General features: G+C 46.9%; 1 protein-coding gene across 4 annotated transcripts; it reads right to left on the bottom strand.

Moving 5' to 3' along the window:
• Positions 1–2,607: 2,607 nt before the first annotated feature.
• LOC120711885 (afadin- and alpha-actinin-binding protein-like) lies at positions 2,608–9,255 on the bottom strand. Of its 4 annotated transcripts, none has more exons than XM_039997556.1 (15): positions 9,093–9,255; positions 8,957–9,003; positions 8,732–8,846; positions 8,140–8,237; positions 5,333–5,429; positions 5,171–5,260; positions 4,963–5,025; positions 4,864–4,878; positions 4,642–4,707; positions 4,494–4,571; positions 3,776–3,883; positions 3,508–3,585; positions 3,283–3,402; positions 3,053–3,096; positions 2,608–2,972 (listed from the first exon to the last, which is right to left on the bottom strand). In XM_039997556.1, exons 1-15 carry the CDS (start codon positions 9,120–9,122, stop codon positions 2,918–2,920), a joined length of 1,104 nt encoding a protein of 367 aa, XP_039853490.1. In that variant the 5' UTR covers positions 9,123–9,255; the 3' UTR covers positions 2,608–2,917. The 4 variants fall into 4 exon arrangements, with proteins under 4 accessions (XP_039853490.1, XP_039853487.1, XP_039853491.1 ...); XM_039997553.1 differs by having other exon boundaries at positions 4,801–4,878; XM_039997555.1 differs by having other exon boundaries at positions 2,611–2,966; positions 4,801–4,878.
• Between the last annotated feature and the right edge of the window lie 16,863 nt (positions 9,256–26,118).

Consider the following 26,118-nt stretch of genomic DNA (forward strand, 5'->3'; position numbering starts at 1 on the left):
TATTTATATCTGTATATCTCACTCCATCTCTACTTCTCTTTATTGATCGTGTTTGGTTGTAACAGTGAAAATTTTACGAAAAGAGAATTTTATATGCATAGAGTACTAAATGTAGTCTATTTATAAAATTTTTTAGAGATGGATGCAACTTTGCGAGCCGAATCTAATGAGCCTAATTAATATATGATTAGATACAATAATGCTACCGTGACCATACTCTAATAATCGCCAAATCATGCGGTTAAAGACCTCATTAGGTACAATATTACTACAGTACCTGTAATTGTGGAGGTGCTTTTGTAATTAGACTTAATTTAATACATCTAATTAGTGGTCAAAGTTATAATAAGTTTCCATCAAAACTTTTTCACCCCTAACCAAACACGGCCATTGTGGAGAAAAAAAATCTCGACACCTCTTTGTGTGATGTGTGATGTCCCTTTCTGACAGAAATCCGGAGTTTTGCAACACGAGAAAATGTATGCTGGGATGGAAATGCGGTGGTGTGGGGATGAGGACAAATGCACATAAGTTGTTGGGAGTGGTTTGGTTCTTGCTGATGCAGTCGGATCCACGGAACGGAAGATAGATTAGCTGCCGTTTGGAGGTTCCGTCGTCACCGATGAAGCTAGAAATACGAATAGTTTCATCCAATTTTTGGTTTATTTTTACCTCGATTTATTAAATATTTTTGCCCTTAAACTCCCAATCTCATGATAAAAAAAGTTGACAGTTAGATGGATTACTGGGGCTGCGATCCTTGGTCTCGGTGCCTAAGACCTAGTCTATCCGCATTCGTCATACTCTATTTTCATCTTCTAAAAAGAATTGTTCTAGTTATCGAGATTCTCTTTTCTATATCGATTTCTCTTGTAGCCGTCATACTATATATCTCATCCTCTATACCAACTACTAGTCGTCGGACTCATGCGTCAATTTTCTTTTATCATTTTTTTTACCCCCCACGCCCCCTCTCCCTTCCCATACTCTCTCTCTCCCTCCCACGGCCGCCCCTCCTCCCACGCCCTCCCATGACGGCGGCGCCAGCTCTCCGCCCCATCCTTTTCCCTCCTCTCGCTCCCTCCCATGGCTACGGCGGACAGCCGCCCCCTCCTCCTCCCTCCTCTCCAGCCCTCCCATGGCGGTCGGATCCGCGCAGGGCATAGTGGAGTTGCGGTGGCCAGCCCTTTGCCCCCTCCTCCTCCGTCAGCGGTGGCAACGAGCGTGGGGCAGCAAGGGCCGAGGCAGGCCCCGCACCATGGCTGCGCTTTAGCAAGCTTCTGGGAGTCCGCTCGATTCGCCGGATGGGGAAGCGTCCACTACTTTAGCAGACAGTTTTTCAATACCCGGGGCACCCCTTTTTCCGCTAAGTCGGTACTGCAGTATGCGATAGAGGTTGGGGTACCGTAGCTGGTGCGGACAGCCTAATGCGATGAGCAGAGATGGATGGAGGGAGTACAAAGGAATACAGCAAAACCGACCCGATTATCAAAAGTCCAGTGCAATAATTTAACATCTTTACTACAATAAACTACAAGTATTTGCGACAAAAATCAACATCAAACTAAAACCTAAAAAGGTACTCCCCCACTCTAAAAAATGTAATTCTTGCTTTTCAATAAGTTAAACAACTTGAACTTTGACTAAAGTTATATTAAAAAGTAATAACATCCATGATACAAAATAACTACCATTAGCTTAGTTAAAAGTAATAACATCCATGATACAAAAAGTAAATTTGGTTAAATTTGAACTAGTTTGATCGGCACGGATTCTATAATTATATTTTTTTTGTGAACGGAGAAAGTATTGCACAATAGGGATGGAGTGATGAGACGACGAAGCACATGTAACATCTTAAGAAATAGCAACGTGGAGAATTGTGCGTGTGTGTGTTTTTTCTGGCCACTGAATTGCACAGATAAATCTCTATTTTCCATCCGTCACTGCCTCTATCTCTTTTCTTCTGGCCTCGTGGATCTACTGCGAAAATGATTTAACGACGTTAGCCCTCGCGACGAAAAATCACAACATTTTCTCTCTTTTTTTTTCGAAATCATAAAATCCAACGTTTTCCTGGTGCGCGGTCGCACGAGGCCGGGTCAGCTTCCGCGTGGATCTGGATCTGAACTCTGAAGAACGTGAGGCGTGCAAGCAACCAAGCGCCAAACCCGTGCCCGATTCTCCCAGCTCCACGCCCATGGAAAGAAGGCACTACGTTCCCCAGGTCCCAAGCAAGCGTTGAGCGTTCGTAGCCACACACTTGTGGCGTGCCACGGTTGTGACGTTCCATGGTGCTCCGGCACCTGCGCGTCTGGAACTGCACAGTGGACGCAGATGCATCGACATTGATACGAACACCACGCGGGTGGCCCGGGCTCGACACAGAATCTTTTCATGATCAATAACGTTCCAGTAACAAACTCGATTTCACGAGCATGAACTTGCACTCGAGCAAAGATTCAGTCCCATTCAATCTAATGTTACCATTAGAATTGTGCCATAGCACCAAAGCCGCAAACCAGATTTGTGCCATAGCAGCGACAAGTGACAGCCTTCATCCGCATTCTGAAGACTAGCCACTACTCATTGCATGTACTAAGTTACTAATATGGCATGCAGACAACATTCCTGTAAGACGTACCGTCCAAAAGGTCCATTTCTTCCAGGGATGCAAGGTAGCTACACTGCCATAATTCAAACCGCTGGATTACAATTACATTTTCGCTACACGTAACTAGTCAAGGTGAACCAGGTTAGCCATGCACTGGAGGTGATGCTCCTGCGTATCATACTACATCGACGGTGCCTAGACTCAGGCTACCATGCCAGGAAGGCGTTATCCTGCAACATACTACCTGAGTGCTTGCTAAAAAAGAGGTTCTTGCGTGACATTATCCTTGCCACGGGCACATTTTCACACCTCAGCAGACGCCTCTCGCTCGCCATCCAGACCACTATGCCTCCTGCCGCTGCGAGGGAATCCATAAATTGGAGGGTCTAGTTGGAGGGAACAGAAGAGAACCAGGGGAAACAAGACGTATCAAATCACCTTGGCTTATCAGACTTGGTGAAGTGCTTGGACATGATGGAGGCCTGCACATTTGGTTCTTAAATGTAAGGTTATTCATGACAAAACTGTACGCAGTTACAGCATACACAACAGCATTATGCATGTCAACTATAAACAGGATTCCAAGGAGTTTAGTGTTGGCAATTACCATGTGAGAGATCTATTGTAATTCAGAAGTGGTGAGTAAAGATATATAAAAAAGCGCAAACCTGCTCTTGAATGATGCTCCTTGCTTCAACCAGCTGAGCTTCGAGCTCAAGCTCACGCTCGGTAGCCTCAGAGGTCACTTCAGCACCTTTTTGAGCATCTTGAAGTTGGGTCATTCGTGCCTGGTAGCAAATAGGAAATGGACACCACGATGTAATGAAAACAAGTATGCATCCTGAAACAAAAATTGTAAGATGGAGATATAATCTTAATCCAGTTGTTCCTACCTTGATTGAAGCCATTTTTGTGCGCAAACTCTCTTCTATCTGGTCTCTTGCCATGTGAAAGGGCAGGTCAAAGACATCCTGACATGTGAAAACAAAAAGGAATCAAAGAGTGAGTATGTGACTCCTACTAAGCAAAAGATATCTGACATAAGGAAAGAGAAAGTGTGATTTGATACATGGCAGAGAACCACGTGAGTTCAAAAGGAAACAAAAAAGGAGGGAGACCAACATTTAAACACATAATGAAAATCATTCATATCATTCATACCGTCTTGCCACCTAGTGGGGACTGAGACCCTGCCTCTTTTCTTCCATTAGCAGCAACAGTAGGCTGTGATGATCCATTCGGAGCATTGAGGAACTCACGCATGTCCATCTGAGGTAAAACATTGTCACTTGGGTCAACACACTGTTCAATATTTTATAATTAGGAATCTAGCCTATCTGTAGTCCTTCAACTATCCTTACAGTTTAATTCTCATCCTCCATCTTTCCAAACTGTCCAGTTCACATCCCCCAGATTCTTTCAGATAGATTTTGCACACGATAATTGAGGGACGAAAAAAATGTGGCACTGATGACTCCTAATATTACCACGGTTTTTTGGCCCATCAAATAATGAGAATTTGTGCACAAGAAACTATAAAAATGTTACTTATTTTTCCAGGAATCCAATGAATTAAGCATGACACCAAAGATTATCACAGCGTAACGGTTAGAGCCTTGAACTCCAGGGGTCAATGAAAACCCTGTTGACGGCCCGGGTTCTAATCCTGGTACCAGCTTCTTTAAGACAAAATTTCAGGAATGTCTCTTTCTGGTTGAGTGTTTTTTTTATGAATTAAGCATAAATGTGTAAGGAAAAATTCTAGAATATTGAAGAATATTATGCGCAATATAAAAGCAACAATATGACATGGAACCATGTTACAAACACATTACATACAAAAGCAGGAAACTAAATTGAAATATGGCATTGCTTTTACCTGCATTGAACGCAAGAGTGCCCGTAAATCAGAATTCTCCTGCATCAGTTCTTGCTTTTTCACTTCATATGCATCAACCTGGATATGCAATCAAGTAATTAGAATATATTCAATCCGGTTTAAGTTTCAAAAATGCATTACTTCTTACAATCATTTTGTAATAATCATTGTCATTCTTTTTTCCACTCCAAGTTCCACGTTGCCGTCCTTCTTTCTGTTGAAGTTGGTGTCCAAATAAACATAAGACTCAAATACAAAATAAAAATATGAATACATATTATAACAATCAAGAAGATTCCTAAGCAACCTGCAATAAGTTCATTATTTCGATTCCAGAACGGGATGACTCCTTTTTCTTCTCCATTAATACCTGGTTTAGCTTCTCCTGCAAATCAGACAAAGATGCTTTCAGTGCAATTACTATGTTGTCACTGTTACAACATCACCTTTTAAAGATACAAATACTTGCCTGCAATTTTATGTATTCCTTCTCTTTCTTCTTCATTTCATGGATTTGCTGAGTGCGTACTTGCTTGCAAAAGAATAACAGCAAGTAAGTACAAGTTCATGTCATCTCATCACCAAACATTGTTGCAATTCTCTTCACCGTAAACAAAGAAAACAAACATGCTAGGGTGATTTTCAAAGGAAAGTAAGAAAATAAGTCAGAATCTAACCTGATTTCCTATAACCATTTTCTGAAATTCATCACGTTCTTGCTGCAGCTTATCAATCTGAGATTTCAAAGCTGCAGTGTTTTTCGCCTCCTGGTAATTGAAAAGAATTTAGAATCCCAAGAATGGTGAAGACTCCAAAGAGAAATTGATGAAAGAACGAACCGTTCGAGTAAGTGTGGCTAGCTCCCGATCTTTGGCTGCTAATTGAGCATCCATTCTTTCAATCTTGGCTTCCAGCCGTGAAGTATCAGACTGCATACTGAAAATTGTGTACCATTAGTTACAGAACCATTATCCATAGTCTCATAGTAATAAAGTGACACAGCATTAGGCAAATATTTGTCAATTGCATTTATGTTGCCACCTAACTGAATGGTGTGAATGTATAATGGAACAAAGCAGACAACAGACTCATGTTGCACTGTGGTGGAAATTGTGCAAATGTTGCAATCAACTGCATTAGCCTCCTCACCTAACTGATATACTCCCTCCATTTGAAATTAGCATGTGTATTTCATTTTGCTAGGATGAGCCATTGGCCAACAGTTTTTATTGGTATATGAATTTTGTAATACAAAATTGATATCATTAGATTCGTGTTGGAAAGTACTTACTCATGCTTATGATTTTGTATTACAGAAATGGCCTTGGCAGAGTAATTTTCAGTCAAAGCCTTGTCCTAATGAAACAAAAGGTGTCTATTAACTTCACATGCATGAACATAGAAAAGAGCGGATAACAGAATCATGTCTATGTCAATCTAATAACATGGCAGAAAACAATGTCCGACAGCACACTGTTGTGAAGGAATGGGCTCTGTGCAAATAGTACCATGCAAGTACAACTAATGATGACAAATAGAACAAATCATTTAGTTGTTAGGTGCACCTAATTACAAGGTAGACATTTAAAACTTTCAGCACGTTATACAAATAGGAGATGTCAGCAATAAAATTACAATATCAACAGGATTGTGGAGGAGAAACAACAGAGATTTGAGGGTATAGTAGGAATCATTGTCAAAAGAAGAAAAAAAAAAGAAGGGAGATGAACAAGGAGAAAGGGTATGCTATAGGTAGTGACAGGGTTGGCTCATGGCAGAAAGTGGTACTGTCAGAGAAAAGTAAATCTATGGTGAGTGATGTCAAGGACAAAAGTACATAATTGCCTGTTCTAGTTTTGATTCAAAGGCAGAATTGCACTGTGAAAACCAAACTTTACAGCTAAGTTGCACGGGTACGGATACGCGGATACAGCAATTTTCTAAAAAACCCGATACGCGGATACGTTTACTATTTAAAAAATAAAATAATAATAATAATAATGCAGCGCCACAAAGTATTTCCTCCACCAATTATAATAATGGCTTCTCCAGAATGGAGCCAATTCATGTTAGTACCTAGGTATTTCATAAGAAATATGGCACCAGCATATCAACTACTAACTGCGGGTCCCACATATCATACACTTCATTTTTTATCCACCCACTCCCCCACCCCGTCGCACTCCACTCTCTCTCTCTCTCTCTCCTCCATTCACTCTCCCCAGGCCGGCGGTGGCGCTCCTCCGGCCTCCCTCGCCGGCACCGGGCTAAACGGCGGCAGGCGCGGCGGGCGGCCACCGGATCTGGTCGACGGCGGGGGCGCGGCGGCCCTCCTCCCTCGTCGTGATGGATCCCCCTCCCTCCCCCCTGCTCCCTCCCTCGGTGGCCATGGCGGCCACGGCGCGGGCGGAGGCGCGGTTCTTGGTGTAGCGGAGGCGCGGGACGGCCCTACTCCCTCCTCCTCCCTCGATTCGGGGCGGCGGCGGCCGGAGCCCCTCTCTGGCTCTCTCTCCCCGGCGGGCGGCCTCAGCGGGCGACGAGCTCGGCGGCCTCGACGGTCTCGGCGGGCGGCGAGCTCGGCTCGGCTCCGGTGCCCCGCACCTCCATCCTCCCTCCTCCCTCCCCCTCCCGCGGCGGATCTCAAGCTCGCGCGCTCCTCTCTCTGCTCTCCGATACGGCAACAGATACGTATCCAAACCTGAGTTTCAAGCCCCATTACGGCCCAGTACGCCGATACGCGATGGATACGTATCCCCGGCGTATCCCTGGCGTATCCGTATCCGATACGTATCGGATACGGGATATGTGGTCTCCTGGACGTATCAGGGTAATGGAGCTTTAAAGGCAAGCAAAATCAAGATTCAACACGGCTACAAACACAAACAGCAGGTACTAACCAAATGCTAGCTTAAGTCAAATTTATGCAATAAAGTTAAGCCTCATTTTACTATGTCTGATATAAGTTGGTTGGTTCAGTAGGTAAACAAAAGAAACTAACACTGACTAAAAAAAATGGTGAAGAAAACTGCACTTGAAAATTTTGAGGAAATGTGTTATTTCTTACAGAGTGGATAAAAACACTTCAATTTCTCAGGACTTTCCTCTTAGTCCATACTCCAAGAAAAAAAACTTGGTAAGAATTGATGTCAAGCAGTTCTCCTGGACCAGGCAGATTTCAGGTTTATAGCATGGGCCTAAAACCAATACTGTTACTGTTAAATGATACTCCCAGTCCCACTGTTTTTAAATACATGACATTTAGGACGAGATATTAGCTTGTCCTAAACACCGTATATTAAGCTATTAGCTTGAACTAAATGTCATTATATTAAGCTATTAGCTTGACCTAAACATCATAGATTTAAAAAGGGAGGGAGTGCAATTAAGTGATTCAACCAACCATCATCATCATGTCCAAGGTCAAGAAAACAACCATGAATGAGAACAATAATGCCATGTGAGAGGCACCATCAGCATCTATCACTACCAACCAGTACTATGTCTTGTGATGCAGATGAAGTACTGTGTCTCTCACTAATCAGTGCTACCCTCCAGATCTGGTGAACAATTCATAACTAACCTCACTAAGAACATCCTAATTACAACATGAAAAATCAATGGAAGAAATGATTAGCGCAAGACTCACCGCTGCCGCAGATCATTTGTAGACTCCCTGAACTCAATGTCCCTCTGGCGCTGCTGCAGCAATGCATAGATGCAGTTGCACGTTCTTGCAATCGAGACCTGCACAACAGAACCCAAAGAAGTGTGGTATGTTCAGAGAACAGGCACATGAAACATTAACACCCTTCTTCAACATCGATATCCAAATAGCAAAAGAAGTAGCTCCAATCTGCCTCTCTACCTCCACTCCCAGAGCCACATTATTTTTGGGAAAATATATATCAGAACTGACCCAAAAAATAGTGGAACAACATAAGAGTCGACAATAACTCACCATCCCCTCCTATTGCATAAAACAAACATTCTACAATAACATGTCCACTGGAGAAAGAACAAATAGTTGGAAAAGCATGGCCCAAACCCAAAAAATAAGCATGAAAATGCTGGCAAAAATTAAAAATAGAAGAACAGTAAGCGGTGATCTAGCAAAATTGACAGAAACGAAATATCAGAGCAATCATGCATTAGCCTCGAGAATTTGTCCGAAAAAACAAACGACCGCGTAGGCGTGAAGCATCAGCGGGCGGGGGCTGAGAGAGGGAGGCGGAGCTGACCGGATCGGTGGCGAAGAGGTCGAGCGAGGCCGGGAATCCGAAGGTGACGAGCGTCTGGTTGAGGTACCGGGCGCAGTGCTCCAGGTTCCCCGCATTCGCGAACGCGCCCCCGTCGCTGCACGAAACAGGGCGCGCCACCATCAGAATTCAGAACCAAGCCAGCCACCTTGAACCCGGGAGAGTAATAGAGAGGAGGAGGAGGAGGGAGGCCGCGACGGCGCTCACCTCATGCCGGCGTGCGACGCCGGAGCCTGCAGCTGCTGCGACGAGGCCTGCATTGAGGAGGAGGAGGATGTCAGTCGCCTCGGCGGCGAAGGGGAGGGCGGCGGATCTGGGGTCCGGGGGGTGGCTAGGGTTTTACCCGGAGGTCGAAGCGCGCCGACGAGGACATCCGCGGCGAGCGCGAGGCGAGCGAGACGGGGGGAGATCTGGGAGTTGATGGGTGGATTGGCGACGACGAGCTCGGGGGTGGAGAGAGTGATTTGAAATGGCAGGGAGGGGAAGATGGAGGGGAGGACAGTGGGGGGCGGTCTGCCGGGCTTGAAAGGGCAGGCCGGCAACGGTAAGGTGGGGCCGTGGTGTCAGTGATAGCGAGAATGAGAGATCTGGGCTGGGCTGACGGGGGCATCGGTCAATTGATAGGGAAGGTGGGGCCGTGGTGTCAGTGACGGCGAGAATGGGAGATCTGGGCTGGGCTGATGGGAGCACCGGTCAATTGATAGGGTGGGGTAGGAGCACGTGACATGTGGCGGGCATGGGAGGCGATAGGGGCGCGATTGGCTCTTTGGCTTATTGACAATTGATTTTCCGATTATACAGATCTAATTAATGCAATTTTCCAAAAGAAATAGCCAAATTCAACTCTTCATATTACCATTTAGCAACTTTCACTCTTCATATCTATATTCTATCCAGCAGACTAGTCATTCCCCCTTGCTTCCATCCCTGTCGCCCGCAACTATACTTGGGCATCCTCCGGGCCAGGTCGGGTTCGGGACGGGCAAAAAAAGCCCGGTGTTTTTTCTAGCGGCCCGTGCCCGACCCGACCCGGTGGTCGGGCGTAAAATTGAGCCCGCACCCGACCCGACAGCCAGTCGGGTCGGGTCGGGTCGGGTCGGGCCGGGCCTATGTAAAATGTCGGGTTCTTTTGGGTTTTTCGGGTTTCGGGTCAAAATTTTTAGCCCGTGCCCGGCCCGTCAGTCATACCGGGTCAAAATTTTTGACCCGAGCCCGCCCATCAAACTCTTCGGCTCGGGTCGGGTCGGGCTATTTTCGGGCGGGTTGGGTCGGGTCCGTCGGGTCGGGCAGCCCATGCCCAGGTCTACCCGCAACTGGCGGAGCTCGCGGTCGGCGCGCACGAGGTGTACGCCGGCGAGCACGAGGTGTACGCCGGCGAGTAAAGGAGCTCGCGGTTGGCGTGCACAAGCTCTACGCTGGAGAGCAAAGGAGCTCGCGGTTCGCGGCCGGAGCTCGGAACCGACGAGCAGGGAGACGCGGCGCCGACGGAGCTCTCGGCTCGCAAGCAGAGGGGGCGTGGCGGCGAGCGGGGGAGACGTGGCGGGCGGCGGAGCTCGCGGCCTACTAGCACGGGGAGCGTGGAGGCGTCGAACGGAGGATATATGGCGGCTGGCGACCCGTGAGCAGGGGGAGCGCAGTGGCGATGCGGTCACACGCAGGCAGGTGAGCAGCGTGGGAGAGGGTACAGGAGAAAGGGCGGGGCCACGCGGGAGGAGGGATGGCGATCATGATGGGCACGATAAAATTATGCTCCTCCTTCCAAATTATAATTAGTCTGACTTTTTAATCCCAAATTTGACCACTCATCTCATTTAAAAATTTATGCAAAATATTATTTTTTTTCTTGTGGCTTGCTTTATTATTAATAAAAGTTCTTCAAAAATGACTTAAATTTTATTATATATGCACAATTTTTTTGAATAAGATGAGTGGTCAAACTTAGAATAAAAATGTCAAACCAATTATAATTTGGAACGGAGGGAGTAACTACTAATCCGAAGCCTTCATTTTCGTTTTGAATTAAACTAAAATTCTCTAATTTTGATCGAAATTATACGAGAGACACCAACATTTACAACATCTAATTAGTTCTATTAAACACATCATTAAATATATTTTGTTATTGGATTTATTTTGTCAGATGTTAACATATTTTTCAAAATTTGATCTAATTAGGCTAGTTCAACACAAGACATAACTAAATTGAGCAAGAATTTGAACGGGGGAGTAGAACCGTTGATACCCAACGCCTTTTGATTTTAGGGTTAATTAGAGTTGTGCCATTATAATTCTTTCATTTTTAAGCACACCATTACTATTTAAGAAACTATGCCACTGCCGTTATAACTCTACACATCATGTTTGAGATACTCCATTATACAAACTTGGAGATGATTGGGGCCTAGTGTCAGTCGTACGATGGGTATCGTATATCCGTATGGACAAGATTACTCCTTTCCTCTTCTCTCTCACCCTCACTTCCTTTCCTCTTCTCTCTCACCCTCACTGACATAAGGAGCCAGTCCTAAGCCTTCTTCCACACAACATCTCTTCCTCCCCCTGTCTTCTCCATCTCCGGCGCTAAGCGAGCTTGCGGGTGGGGCGACCTGGCCGTGCCACTGCGCTGCCACCAGAGCATGCGGGCGGGCGATTGCGTTAAGCGAGCCGCGTACCGGCCGAGCGTGCAAGCGAGCGGCCGTGTCGAGGCTCCTTCCTCCTCTATCTTCTCCCGACACAACTATTGGCCCAGTGTTGGGTATTTTAACGATGTGAATTAATCCGCAAGTACACGGATACCATCGTAGCTTTCATCCGTGAATATTCAAGGGTATCATTTCCATAGGGAACATGTGTGAACTATCTCCTAACACAGTCGGTCTAAGGACACACTAATATTTAAGTGGCAAGGCTAGAGAGGATTCTTGCGGTAGCACTAAAGATGAGTTAAATGTCGATCTCTCGGGTAAGACTCGCTTCGGGCACCGGCTTAGCCCTGAAATGGTCAGGAGACTCCGGCCAACGGCTCTACGCTATATCTGAATGTGGAGGGCTGCTAATGACCAACATGGCTATCACCACCTGCGGCCTACCTCACAGACCATGTGATATATGGCAAACGAAGGTAACCCTTAGCCCAGACACCACATCTACGCTACTGATTACTACTATAGTCTAACAATGTCTGATATCCTGTAGCAAACTATAGCACTCCGTATAAATACGGAGCGACGAACCCACGAGTTAGAGAACTGATCTCACTCACACAAAGTACTATGCAAGACAGGAATCATAAATACTAACTTACTCATATAAAAGGAAGCCAGCATCTGTAGAGGTACAAGACCGGAGAAGACAGCCGACGGGCCCGGCGCTTCCCTGAACTACTCGTCATCCTCCTGCTACTCTAAGCACTAGCCTAGGCAGCGCCTCGCCTTTGCAATGGAGCACAAGTTCTACATGATGGTGGTGTGTTGAATTGGGGGCTCTCCTCCTCCTTATATAGCCCTCTAAGGGTGGATCTTCGCATCAGCTTTCGGGGTGGTACCATCCGGAGCCGACGTTGGGAATGCGATGGGTGTTTGCAGGAGAAAGATGGGCCTGGTTGGGCCCAGTAAGGGGTCGGGCGACCCAGGGGTTCTGCCAACCCCTTTCTGAGGCAGTCTGGCCCCATCTTTGGCCTGTGGGCTCCCTGTGTTGTCTTGTGAGTGTTCGCCGAAAGTTATGTGGGTTAAGCTTGTCATTTGGTCCTTGGATCCTTGTGTCTGCTTCTGGTTTTTGTCGGAAGTATGTTTTCTCTTGGGCTTGAGCTGATTTGCTTCTAGGTGTCGGCCCTCTAATTCTCATGCTCGTGTAGCATGCTCTGAAATGTACTTTTGGCTTCATTTGAGCATGGTTTCCCTCCATATGCAGACATGGTCTCCTGAAAACAATGATTCACCAAAACTTGTGGAAATGATTACTATGAAACTCCTATCTCTAGTTTGTTGTTTGTTTTGGCACTGTTCTTTGCTAGAGTTGGCGGTCAGATATGACACTTAAGGACTGTCAGCAACACCCCCACACTTAGTCCTTTGCTCGTCCTTGAGTAAAGGTGCGAGGACTAAGGTGGAAGCCCATCCTTTGAATGTAACCTACATACAAGTTATTCCAAGCTTCTTCCAAGTTCTGTGAACTTTTGAGTGGCTACCATGCTTTCTTGGATAATTGAAGAATGAAACGATGCAAAATTCAGGTTCCTAACTCTTCCTGCTTGGAAACTTGGGTTTTATATTTTAAAATAAAAGAATAGTCTTGCTCCTCAAATAGTTCTCTCGAATCACTCGTTTTGTTTCAGATCCTCACGAAGGCAAAGTTGCTGGCTTCTTTTTTCCTATCATCTAATCAGGCTTATGTGGAGCTTAGGGTAGGAGTAAAGAGGCATGTTTGCTTTCCTTATATTGTTAGGTCAAAAACAAGATCCAATCATAAACGAGTCATACAATCCGATCAAGATGTGCAAGTGTGTTGGAATTTTTTTGGATAAACTCCTTTGCATGATCCTTCTCTCTTCTTTTGGATGTGGACTATTTTTCTCTCTCTTTTTTTTTGACATGCCTTGTGGGCATGTGGCATACCTTCTTTGGGTATGCATTTTTATTTTTTTTTATTTTTTTGACATCCCTTTTGAGCATGCAGCATATCTTCTTTGGGTATGCATCTTTTATTTATTCTTCTTTTTTTTCATAGCTCACATCCTTGATGGTCACTTTAGAGAGAAAGAGCCATGGTATGTCATGGTGTTTTATTTTGTGGGTGGATGACAGTGTTTGCTATGTGAGTGGACGTGTACATGATCTTGATCATGAGAGTATAACAAGTCTCTAACAAGGGTCAAAGAATTTGACAAAACTCAAAGCAAAGTCAAACTGCATATGAAGGTTTGAGCATGAACATTTGACTTTAGCTTTGGTAGAAATTTTCATTTATTTGAGGAGACAAGCTATTGATGAATTTTTTTAAAAGAAATCTCAAGTACTTTGCAAGGAAGAGCATGGTTCCGTTCATCCAATCATATCACATTAGTCAATTAGTTAGATAGCAGGGGTCTCTCTGAAGATATATGTCCACAAGAACTAGAAAGAATACGAGAAATAAAGAGTATGCAAGTGTAGCGAAAATGGCCTCTCATGCCATATTTCAATATAATGTTTTGGCGATTGATGACACACGCAACACTTGAACCTAAAAGAAATCAAGTCACCGGTTGAACCGACGCCAAGCAAATTACACACGTCGGTGCATTGACTTGAGCACGTCTGGGAGTTTTAGTATCACCGGTTAAACCGACGTAAGGCAAAATGTACTCATCGGTGCAATGACAGAGATGGCCTGCGGGCTAGGGTTTGGCACCGGATGAACCGACGATAGCAAGTTTGAATACGTCGGTGCAATGGCAGAAGCAGACCAAGAAAAATGCATACATCGGATGAACCGATGATGCACCGGTTAATGGCATCGGTGCAGTTGTCCAGAGAGTTTGTTTTTCAAGGATCAGAGGACAGTTGCACTCACCGGTTAAACCGACGCTAATATTACATACATCGGTCGATTGCGTCGGTTGATTGCCCGTACACGTAACGGCTAGTTTTCAGTGAGCAGTTTAGTATCACCGGTTAAACCGACGATGGCAATTTGGGGAGCATCGGATTAACCGGTGTTAAGCACAATTCTGGCAGCTTTTCTCCAACGGCTATATTTGCTTGTGCTGCCTATATATACCCCCAAGGCCGGGTCATTTGAGTGGGCTGGAGTTCAAAGAAGTATACTAGAGCTAAAGATCATCTCCAACCACCATAGAGCTTCATTGTACATCATATAGGCTTAAGCACACTTGTGAGAGTGCTTAGTGCTTGTTTAGGCTTAGTTCTTGAGAGAACTAGCTTGAGAGAAAGTCTTGCTGCGGCAAGCAACTTGTGTACTCGTCGTGTGACCCTCCGACTTGGTGTGGAGTGGCAACGACACTTTGTGCGGGGAAGGAGGCCCCTACTTGGTGTTAAAGCTCCAAGATAGTGAAGACGGTGCCGTGGTGACGCTTCGAGATAGACGGTGGCGGTGACCTCGTCTTTGTGACTTGGTGTCACTTAGCCTTTGCTTGTCGGGAGCCTTGGAGGCGTGGCAAGACGGTGATCAAGCGAAGAGACTCGGTATCACACTTGTTCTTTGTGAGCAAGTGGTCGTGGACGTAGGGAGGGACTTTGGTGTCCTAACCGAACCACGTTAAATCGTGTGTCTTGGTGTCTTCACGGGAGTTTGCATATCCTCTCCCTTACCGCTTTACTTACCGCATTACGTTTCCGCATTTACTCTTTCTTGCTTACCTTTACTTTCCTAGTTAGTTTGATTAGGTTTGGCTATAGGTTGCAAGTCTTTTGGGGTAAGTAGAGGGTAGCATAGATAAACCTTAGTCATAACTAGCATGTATAGGACGTGTTAGGTTTATCTTATGCAATTAGATTGAGCCCTAGGATAGAAAAGCGATTAGCGACCCTATTCACCCCCTCCCCCTCTAGGGTCGGACACCCCGGTGATCCTTACAGCAAGTTTATTCATGAAAGCGCATGGAATGCACAAGGCGAATTGGCATAGTTTGTTGAGTTTAATTTCAATGATCAAAAATCACATTGTTTAAACTCAGGAATGAGAGAGTTTGAGGGTAGTGTTGTGCAAACCATCGCTTGAAGAGGAAGAAGAGGGAACTGAGGGAAATCAGAGGTGGTTTCGTCGAACCAGAGGTTCGGCCATCCTTCTCTGGATTCCATCTATCCTGGTCTTCAGCGTGTTGGACCGTTGATGATGTGCAACATGTTGGAGGAGAGATCACGAAAGAGTTTGCAATTGGTGATTTTGAGAGATCTCCCCCACACTTATTCTCGTACATGTTTTTTTCAAAAGAAAAACAAAGGTGGAAACAAAAAAAGGACTCTACCGGTTTTGAACACCGGGGAGTCTAAACTTTATTCAAATGAAAAGCGAGAAGTGCTTGAAGCACCAAATTTTATTTTATTTTATTTATTTTTTATTTATCTTTTCTTTTGTAATCTTGGGATGGCAAAGCGGGCATGAAGGGTAACTTAGGAGGATGGAGACATGAGCGAGGATGCAAGACTCGTGTGGGATACTCACCTTAAGAACTCACCTAGCATGGAACAAAAATGCAAGAGTTAAGCTTTATATATATGAAGCAAAGCTTTGCTTTTGTTCAGCTTGGTTTCTCATGCATCTGTCTTCCCATGGGATCAAGGAGTGTTCTTTGGATGATGGAGTTATTGTACACTGCTCCTTGGTTGTTTATTTTCCTTACTGCAAAAGCAATGTTTAAAGAATTTGAAATGGTCTTTTTTTAGATTTGTTGTTCACATTCATGCTTCAAGAAAGAAAAAAAAATGAGTTCAAAGATCTAACGAGCATGAATCCCAAAATGCTTGCCATCAATTTATTTCATCATGTTTCTCTTTTTTTAAGAGAGAGAGAGAGATTTCTCTTTATTCACCAATTTTACCTTTTTATCTGGACTCAAGCAAGGCTAGGATAAAAATTGCATGAACAAAACAAAGGGGCATTAGACATGGTGCACATTGCAATATGATTTATGCCTCCCTTGCATGTGCTGCAAATTTTTATTATTTGAAGGGGCCTTGCCTTATCTCCACCATGAACTTGATGACTTTACCCAACAAATTTGAAAAGTTTCCTGCAGGGGTCAGTCCACAAAAGATATGCATCCAAAATTTGCAATAGTATTAGTCCAAAGTTCATTAACAAAAATTCAACACCATGTCAAATTTGATTAAAGAAGACTTTTTAACCTAAGCACCATGCTTAATTTGAAAAGCCTATGGATGTATTGTACCAAAACATCCAAACCAGAGCATACGAACGTAGACAAAGGAAGCAAGAATTTAGCATGATCAAGCTCTAAGGAGATAAATATGAGTAAGGGATTGGTGAATCTTACCTTCGCATGCCCGAGCATAAGCACCATCAGCATATATGATGAATGTCTCAGAATTGCTGCGGCGATGGCATGTTGAGCGGAGCAGCAAAGGCCTGGAAAGGAAGCAGAGCATTTTTGTGATTGTATGCGTGCGTGAGCTGCTTGAGTGTGTGGAGCCAGGATTGGATGGAGTTTTATGTGAAGGTTGCCGGCTCTCTCCCACTCCTTCCTTCTTCCTTTTCTCTCTCTTTATTGTCATTTTTTCTTTTCTCTTTTTTTTCTTTTATTTTTGTCTTCTTTTTATATCTCTCTCCTTTTCTCCTTTTTTTCTCACCTCTCTTTTTTTAAGCAAGCAAGGGCTGACACTTTCTTGAAACAAGGACACTCGTTTGGATGGTCGGAACTTGTAGTGTGACGCTCAGCGATTTCCCCCACACTTGGACTTTTGTGTGAAGGTCAAGTGTGCAATGTCAGGGTCTCCTTTTGAGTGTGTTCCAGCTCCAAAGGGTCTCCTTTTGAGTGTGTTCCAGCTCCAAAGATTATTAAAGTGTTCAGCTGATGCAATCCTCATGTTCTTGGGCATCATATGTCCCCTGTTCTTCTTAATCATCACCTGAAATGGTTAGGACCAAGAATACCTGAAGGTGCATACTATGCTTAAAAAAACATGTTCTTGCTTTTATTGTTTAGGAGAGAGATTTTTTTTCAAGAGATTTTGGGCTATCTCCCGGTAGTGCTTTGTTTATGGTCGCAAGCTTGACCATGTGGGGTTCATCCTACAGCTATCATGGTGATGTAGTTCCCAGCGTCAGCAACATTTATTGATTTATCGTCATTCAAGCTGCAAGATTAGTGCACAAATACAACTAGGGCGAAGCCAAACGAGAAAGCCGCCAGGGTCGGATGCATTAAACGCTGGAGTCGTCCACATGGATGAACAGTGCTAAACAGTAATTTTCCATTGATTTTGTCAAATTCTATCGGGGTCCGGCGACCCCGACAGCTACATGCAGCTCCGCCCCTGAATACAACTACGAGCCCTGCAAAGATATTATGATAAACAAAACCAAATACAACCATCGTAAAGGGCGTTAACCCTGAGATGATCGTAAGACTCGTAGTGACTTGGCACAAAAGACCTCGGAGATGTCAAGGAGGAGTATGATCTTTGTGATGAAATTCATGCTCATGAAGAGAGTGGCCTGATCTCCGAAAAGAAAAATTCGAGAATGTTCATGGCCGCATAGCGAAGGAGGATTTGTAACTCTGTGGGCCAAATGAACGATTACGAGTTCAGTCACGAGGGAAATGAGTTTCAACTCATCCCTTCCTTAGGCTCCTTACATAGGAAGCTTTGCATTTCATCAAAGATGAATGTGGTGGAAAAGCAATCCATCCTAAGCTTCCAATAGAAGTTCATTTGAAATGAAGGGTGAATGTAACTAAAATCAAGGATTAAGAAATGAACTTTGATTCACTTGATTTGATTGGCATCGATCGATAATCGAGGATATGAATGTGAATTTATTTCACTCAATTCGACCGGTAAGGCATGAGTGTGAATCTCGTAGCCGGATGAGGAACTAAGTCCAGAGAGGATGGCTCTAAAGACTCATTCCATAGGGACGGAAGGTGGGTACGAGGATAACCTTCCAAGGATAGCGGGGGTAGAGGTAGAGATAAGAAAAGCAAAATAGATACAAGGGTAGAATGGGTAGCCGGGTCGAAGGTAGAGCTAAAGAAAAAGAAAACAATTTGTTTTTTGTTTTTGAAAATATACGAGGACCAACGAGGTTCGAAGTCAGAACAGCAACCGTTCCCCGGCAATGGCGCCAGAAAACTTGTTGGGTATTTTAACGATGCGAATTAATCCGCAAGCGCATGGATACCGTCGTAGTTTTCACCCGTGAGTATTCAAGGGTACCATTTCCACAGGGAACGTGTGTGCACTAACTCCTAACTTAGTCGGTCCAAGGACACACTAAGATTTAAGTGGCAAGGTGAAGCATCCCCACATAAGTAGAGACTAAATGTGGTACAAATATTAGTCCCAGGAGGCTGATAACACATTTATTCAACAGGTAGTTCAGTCACCGTACAAACCTCCAAGGAGGCGGACACTCGATACAAACGATGATAAGCAGTAAAATATCTACGATGATACACCAAAGCACGACCCAGATGGTTTCCAGCTCGGGCTCAGAGTAATGCGCTAGCAGAAGAATCTTGCAGAGGGTCAACACCACAGGCGAAGTTGGGTGCGGACGCAACCTCTACCCAACGTCTTCAACAACGAAGTCCGAATCTTCCTCTGAAGCAAAACCACAAATATATATCAAGTGAGTACAAAAGTACTCAACAAGTCGAACCCCATCCACGGAGGGGGGGGGGAATAACACAGATATGCACATGATAGATCAAGGATAAGGCTGGGGTTTATTTGCAGTAAAGTTAGGTTTTACACATGCAAGGGTTTATTTCTAAAAAGGGTTTTCTCAAAGCAATTCTTTACTAACCAAATAATGAGTGGGGTTGATCCTACACAAGGGATCCAAGTTTTAATGCTACCGGACTCCTCATCCGCAGTAGTTCACGGCACAACTGCTGGACACCTTCCCAAAAACAACTCACACCATGAAACCATCCATCCCAGAAGCTAGTTATGTGATCAAACCGTAAGTCGCTCAATACCATGAGCACAGCTATTCGAATAGGTTTTACACTCTGCAGAGGTGTACAACTTTACTCACAAGTGGGGAATCACATCACGATCACCTTAGTGTCTATGTAGATCCCAACAAAGCCATTACCCACCTTAGCTAGACCTGAATAGACAACACGGACTCCACCAAGGGGCCATTGACCTAGCACTGAGGTTTAACCGGGGCATAAGCCACCACGATCGTATCCCTTCTCCTTGATCACCCGTTGCTCTCATCTCTCCCGCTGGCTATCAGACTAACTAGTGGGGTTTACGCTAAGCCGTTGCCACACACAACGGTCGAGTGGTTTGCACGGTAGTTGAGTTAGGCAAGATGACACATCAACTCGGTCCTTAATTGTGACAAGATGGATATCTCCCAATCTTCTTGCTCAACCACAAAGGTACGAGCCTCCAATATGACAATTCACACAGAAATGCCATCCATCCATCCCACCTTAACATTCTTTTTTTTAATTTCTCAAAAATTTCACATTTTCCCTTCCCACACACTCACATATTTTTCTTTTATAAAACAAGTTGCACCATGTTGGATGTGTTGTAATTTAAGCACAAGGTCCTAAGCATTCTAGCAGCGATTAACATCCAAATAGAATAAATCATATTTAGACATTAATTTAGGTGGTCAAGGAATGGTTATAACAAATCAAGGGGTGGCTATCCAACCATGTTTTCAGCTGTCAAAGCATATGCAGTTTTGTAAAATAGGTCAATAGGTTGTGTTTATAAAACTGTGTAAAATATGCAATCAAAGGATAAGATTGAACTTGCCGTCTTCAAAGCCTTCTAGGTGCTCCTGCCGGCGGTACGGGTCTTCTGGCTCCGGCTTGCGGTACTGCTCGGCAAACTGCTCGACGGGTTCTCCCTCATCCACACCGGTATCTACGGCACACACAAACAAACACACAATAAATAAAAAGACATAAAGGTTAAACCATTGAGCTTGAATCAGGAGAAATTTAGATATGAAGATATGAAGAATATTTTTGAGAGATTTTCTAATGGCACGGCTGAAAGTATTTTAGAAATGGAGTGATCGAGTTTTGGGTTAATTGAAGGATTTTTGGTGCACGAAATGTTAGGCTAACGAGGTGTTTAGGGCCTAAATACGGATATAGGGGCTTCTTTGTAATTATGTTGGAGATGGCAAGGGCTTGATTATAATTGTTGGAAATATTGGGGTCACTCTAGAAAAGGGCAGGGATCTATTCATAATTATTTTCATATAGTGGAAGGGTTGGTTTCGAAAAATAACCAAGGAGGGGGCTTCTTTGGCAAAAAGGGCTAGAGGGGGGGTTCTTTAAGGAAAAAGAAGAAAGGGAGGGGGCTATGGGTAAAACTGCCCTTCTTCTTCCTCCCCTCGACAGAAACAGGGGACGGAGGGGGGAGTGGGGGCAGCGTCGGCGCCCTGGGCGCCGGTGCTCTTGGGCACCGCGGCGGCCGAAGACGAGGGGAAAACGGAGAGGGAGTCGAGGGGAATCGATTCCTGTCCTCACCTCGTGCTGGGATGGAGCGAGGCGGCCTGGCCATGAAGGCTGGCGGTGGCAGGCAGAGGCGGCTCTGGTAGTGGCGCAGCAAGGCCGGGGAGGGGGCGTGCGGTGGGGAAGGTGGTCGTGGTGATGGAGTGCCGCGCAGAGGGGCTATTTATAGGCCCGCGAGGCAAGGGGTGGGCGGGGCGCGGTGGTGGCCGGCCGGCAGGCTTTTCAGCTCGCCTTCAATGGCGTGGGGGCGGGTTTGGGAATCGTGGAGTGGCACGAGCGTCGATGCAACAGCATGCAAGGGTGGTCGGTGGCGCGTAGCGGGGGAGGCGGCGCCCAGGGAGGTGCGGCGGCCAACGGCGAGGTGCCGCGTAGCGGCCGTGCGAGCTCCGTTCGCGGTGAGGGCAAGCGTCGAGGTGGCAAGCGGGTACGGCAGCACAGGGGGTGGGCGGCGCAAGTGGCCAGCGGTGGTGCTGTGCCAGACGACGGGCGGCGCAGCGAGCATCCGGGGTGCGCGTGCCCGCGTGCTGCGCGTGGGTGAACAGGGAGCCGGGAGGAAGAAAAGAGAAGGGAGGAGAAGGGAAAAAGAAAAAAAGAAAAGGAGAGGAGGAAAGAAAGAAAAAAGGGGGGAGGCGCTGGCGGGATTCGCGGCGACGGTCGTGAGCCGGACATGGCGTCGACGAGAAGCCGAGCGCACGCCAAACGAGGAGAATAGAAAGATTAGACGATGATTGATTTCGATGTCGGGACGGAGATTTGACTTTTGATGTTCTAAATTGAGTTTTGGTGTCAGGACAGCGAATCGCCGGTAAAGATTTGAGCTCAGCGACGAAAAGATTTTGAATAACATTTTTAGCGAGTAATTTATTTGGGTGAATTTTCGGGATGTTATAAACCTACCCCACTTAAAGTGAATCTCGTCTCGAGATTCGGCTGGTTCCTAAAGAGATGGGGAAACTCCTTCTTCAGAGCATCTTTGAGTTCCCACGTAGCTTCTTCTATTCCGTGTCTGCTCTATTAGACTCTGCAAATCCGTACTTCTGAGTTCCTTGTTCTTTTTGTGATGGTGTCCAAAATTTTGACCGGTACTTTCTGGTATCGCAGGTCTGGCTGCAAATCTATTGCCTCCACTGGCACGTGTTCTGTCTCGGGTACCCTCAAACACCTTCTTAATTGTGAGACATGGAACACCAGTTGTATGTCTGTCATTTCTTCTGGTAGTTGGAGTCGGTAGGCTACTTTCCCGACTTTCTTTAGCACTTGGTACAGTCCAATATACCGAGGGGCTAACTTTCCGTGTACTTGAAACCTCCAGGTCCCTCGAATAGGTGAAACCTTAAGATAGACGAAGTCTCCTGGGTGGAAACTTATTTCTCGTCTCTTTTTGTCTGCGTAGCTCTTCTGTCTGGACTGGGCTGCTTTCAACTTTTCGCGAATTTCTGCTACTCTTTCTTCTGCTTCCTTTATGAGGGCTTGTCTGATAACTGTTATTGTATGAGAACTCGGCATAGGGCAAACTCTGTTCCCAATCGTTACCTGTAAAATCCCGTAATTTTTATGGAATGTTATATATTCTAAAAATACGAGTTTTCAAATTTTTTGTGTGTGAATGTGATATTAGCTTGAATAATCTAAGGTTGCCTTCTAATTCTTTCTAAATTCCTAGGAAATAAAAGATATTTAATATAAGGACACTAATGCTAGAGTGAAATATTTGGAGTTATTTGATTTTTATTGGATCTACCTTGTTTATTTGAATTCGATTTGTATTCGTTGTCTTTGTATCAAATTGAGTGGAATTTAGTTTGAAATAGCCATTCAAACTAAATTCACAAACTAACTAAACATCTAACTACTAACAAGCCCTAACCCATCTAACCAGCCCAAAAAACCCCTTCCTAAACCTATCTCAGCCCGGCCTGCTAACCTCCCAAACCAAACCCGGCCCGCTAACCTCTCCCCTAACCCACCTAGCCCACCTAACCCGGCCTGCTTCGCTTCACGGCCCAGCACGCCACTCCACCCCGCGCGGCCCGATCCGCCCCGCCTTCGGCCCGCTAGCACGTCTCCCAGCCCAAACCGCGCAGCACCTCGGCCCGTCACCTCGTTTCCCCCGCCGGCCCACACCGCAGCCTCGCGGCCCAACTCCGCACTCAGCCCAAGCCATCGCTGCCTCACCCCTTCCACCCTGAGCCGCTGCCAGCCCGGCCCCAGCCGTCAGCCGCACAATCCCCTTCGCCTGTTCTTCTCCTTCCCACGGAAGCTGGCTCGCTCACGCCGTTCGCCCACCCTCGCGCCGGCACCGCTCCGCTCCGCTCACGTCAGCCGACAGCGCTGCCCCCACGAGCGCCTGTCTCCGCTCCGCGATACAGGAGCACAACCAACCGCGCTGCCCTGTTCCCTCTTTTGCTTGCGCGCCAAGCCCCCATCGCGGACCGCCTGGATGCGCTCCACGTCGCCCACGCCGAGCTCGTCCCATCCGTGCCGCTCCTCGGCGTCCAGGCCCGCCGTGAGATCCCAACCCTAGCCGCGGCTATAAAGCCTGCCTTGGCCGCCACAGGAACCCTAGCTTGGGGAATTTTTCTTCCCTTCGCCTCCGCCACCAATCGGGAAGAAGAGAGCCAGAGCAGAGGAGAAGAAGAAGGAGGGGAAGAGGAGGAGGACCGCCACCGCCGGAACTTCGCCAAGCCTGCGCCAGTACGACTCCCCCACCGCAGTGGCCCTGCATTGCATGGCACCGATGTCCCCTGCTTCGAATCATCACGGCGCCGCACCCGTCTTCCCCAAGCCCAGCGGGTGAGCACCACTACTCCTTTCCGCCGCCGCACGTTCCTTCCTTGCTTGCTGCCTGTGTGTCTTGTGCCGCCGTAAGCCGTAGCAGCCCTAGGATCCCCTCCCTTGAGTGCCTTGCTGCAGGGAAGCATCGCCGCACCGCGTCATAGCCACACAGCCGCCGTTGCCAATCCTCCACCGCGGGCCCGGAACGCCGGTGCCCCGCGTGCGTGCTCCTAGACCACGCCGCGGCTCTGGAACCGCTCAAATGCCGCGCGCGCTCGAGCTCTGCTCCCTTGTCCCACTGCCGTCGTGGTCCGGTCGTGCCTGGACTCGTGTGTGTGCACCTGACCCCGCGAACACGCGTTCCCGAGCAAGCTAGACCAGCCCCGCGTCTCCGGCCTTGCCTTGCCACATCTAGTCCGCACCCAGCCGCGCACCGAGCTTCTGTTCTGCCTCGCCCACGCACGACTGCCTCGCCATGACCGCGACGCGCTGTGCCGCGAGTGCGCACACCCCACGCCCAGGAGACGCCCCTGCTCACAGACCACGCACGCACCCAGATCACGCCACGGCCTCGTTCACGCGCACATCACGCACTGGCCATGGCCACCACATGCAAACGCACCGGCTAGGCCGCACACCATGCCACTGTGGGTTTTGTCCCGCACACGAACACGCCTTGTTTTGCCCTTGCCATGCGCACCCCGTGTCGCGCTTGTACGCACGGGCATCCCAGCCGCACGCACGTACAAGGCCGCACCGGCGCTGCCGCTAGGAGGTCACGCCGCCGCCTTCTCTGTTCTGCCCTGACCTTGTTCCCTGGCGCCTCACTTTGGCCTCGGCCTTAGCCATGCCGAGCGCCCACACGCAAAGCAGTCCCGGACCTCACCGCCGAGCCAAGCTGGCCGTGCGCCACGCCTTGGACTAGAGCCACGTCGTCACCGCCGTCGTCGATCTGCTTGCTCTGCTCCGCCTTGCTTCTGCCTCGCCATGCGCCCTTGCCTTGCCTCGTTGCTGCTCCGACTTCGTCGCACTGCCGCTCTCCGTCGCTCGGATCCTCCATGCGCGCACTCCATCCAAGCCGCTGTCGTCTTCTCCTTGCCCGGCCATGGCCGCGCCAAGCAGAGCCGCTTGTCCTCGACCTAGCCCAGACGTCTTCTTCGCCAGAGCTGGAATCCGCCGTCGCCCCGTCGCCATCGGACCCTGTCGCCGCCTGGAGGCCTTCGCTATTGCCGCCGGACCTCCAGGATGTCTCTGCCTCGCCGTCCTCCGCCGTAGCATGAAGAGGACACGCACGCACACACGAGAACAAGCCACGCCGCCGAACCCTCGCCGTCCGTCAAAGAGGAGAACCAAAGGGGGAAGGCAGAGAAGAAGGAAGAGACGCCGACCGGCAGGCCTGATGCTTCAGCGAGAGAGAAGAAGGAAAGGAGTAGAAGGAAAAGAAGGAAATGAAGAAATGGGCCACCTTCACCCGCCGGCCCAGAATGCCAAGCGAATTTTTTATTTTTACATTTTTCAAAAAAAAAATTACAGAAATATATTTTCGATTTCAAAATTTACAGTTTTATACCACTACCGCCCGGCAGGGGGCGGCAGGGACTTATATGTAAATAAAAATATTTTTTATTTGCGCAGAGGCCCTTGGCGGGGGCCTACCACCCCCCTGCCGGGCGGCAGGCCCCCTGACGTCCGGTGGCCACAGGTGTCTGGAAGGTAGGATCAGCCTGCTGGTTAGGTGTAGAAAATAACCGAGTCCAATCTTCGAAGTTCGCCTCAAAGGTATCCTGTGTGAGCCCTATACAGTAGCAATTAAGATATCTTAATCATCGTCTTATAAGTCATATATTTGGGTACATATTCATCATACGTACCTGTTGGTGGTGGATTCGAAGAATGACCCATATCAGGAAGCTGGTGGTGTGATCCTGTAAACCGTTCAAATTATTTAAAATATCCATAGAAATAAGAAGAACATGATAAATTCAGGTTACGGATTAGGTATTTACCTTGCGTTCCTTCTGCGGTCGCCGTAGGGTAATATGAAAAAGGTCCCACATCATATAACTGTTGTGATCCTATATGTAAATACAAAAGGCCCCGTGTGAGTTGTTGAACATTATGTATCCAAACAACCACAACAGGTATGCCTCAAGGGATCGAGTGACGGTATCCTCATCAGCATCATGTGCCAAATTGTCGGGCTACATAGAAAAGATGAACATTTATGAGTACGAGATCAATTATAAAATAAAACCATAGCTGCACTAGTCAAAAGCAAAACTCTAACATTAATCGTAACAAAACAAGGTATGTACCTGGAACTGCAGGATCCATGACTTGGTAGGCCCTGTCGCTTTTGGGTGCTCCTCTACATCAATCGTGATGTCAATATTTGCAAAACGCTCTTCTCAATCGTCCA

This window comes from Panicum virgatum, chromosome 6K (assembly GCF_016808335.1).
Source record: "Panicum virgatum strain AP13 chromosome 6K, P.virgatum_v5, whole genome shotgun sequence".
Lineage (NCBI taxonomy): Eukaryota > Viridiplantae > Streptophyta > Magnoliopsida > Poales > Poaceae > Panicum > Panicum virgatum.

Bases quoted from the DNA above. Each gene is read 5' to 3' on its own strand.
- LOC120711885 (XM_039997553.1), bottom strand. From the start codon at position 9,122: ATGTCCTCGTCGGCGCGCTTCGACCTCCGG. The intron at 8,847-8,956 runs GTGAGCGCCGTC...TGTTTCGTGCAG, and splicing joins GCGTCGCACGCCGGCATGAG to CGACGGGGGCGCGTTCGCGA. The intron at 4,879-4,962 runs GCAAGTATTTGT...TCTGATTTGCAG, and splicing joins AGGAATACATAAAATTGCAG to GAGAAGCTAAACCAGGTATT.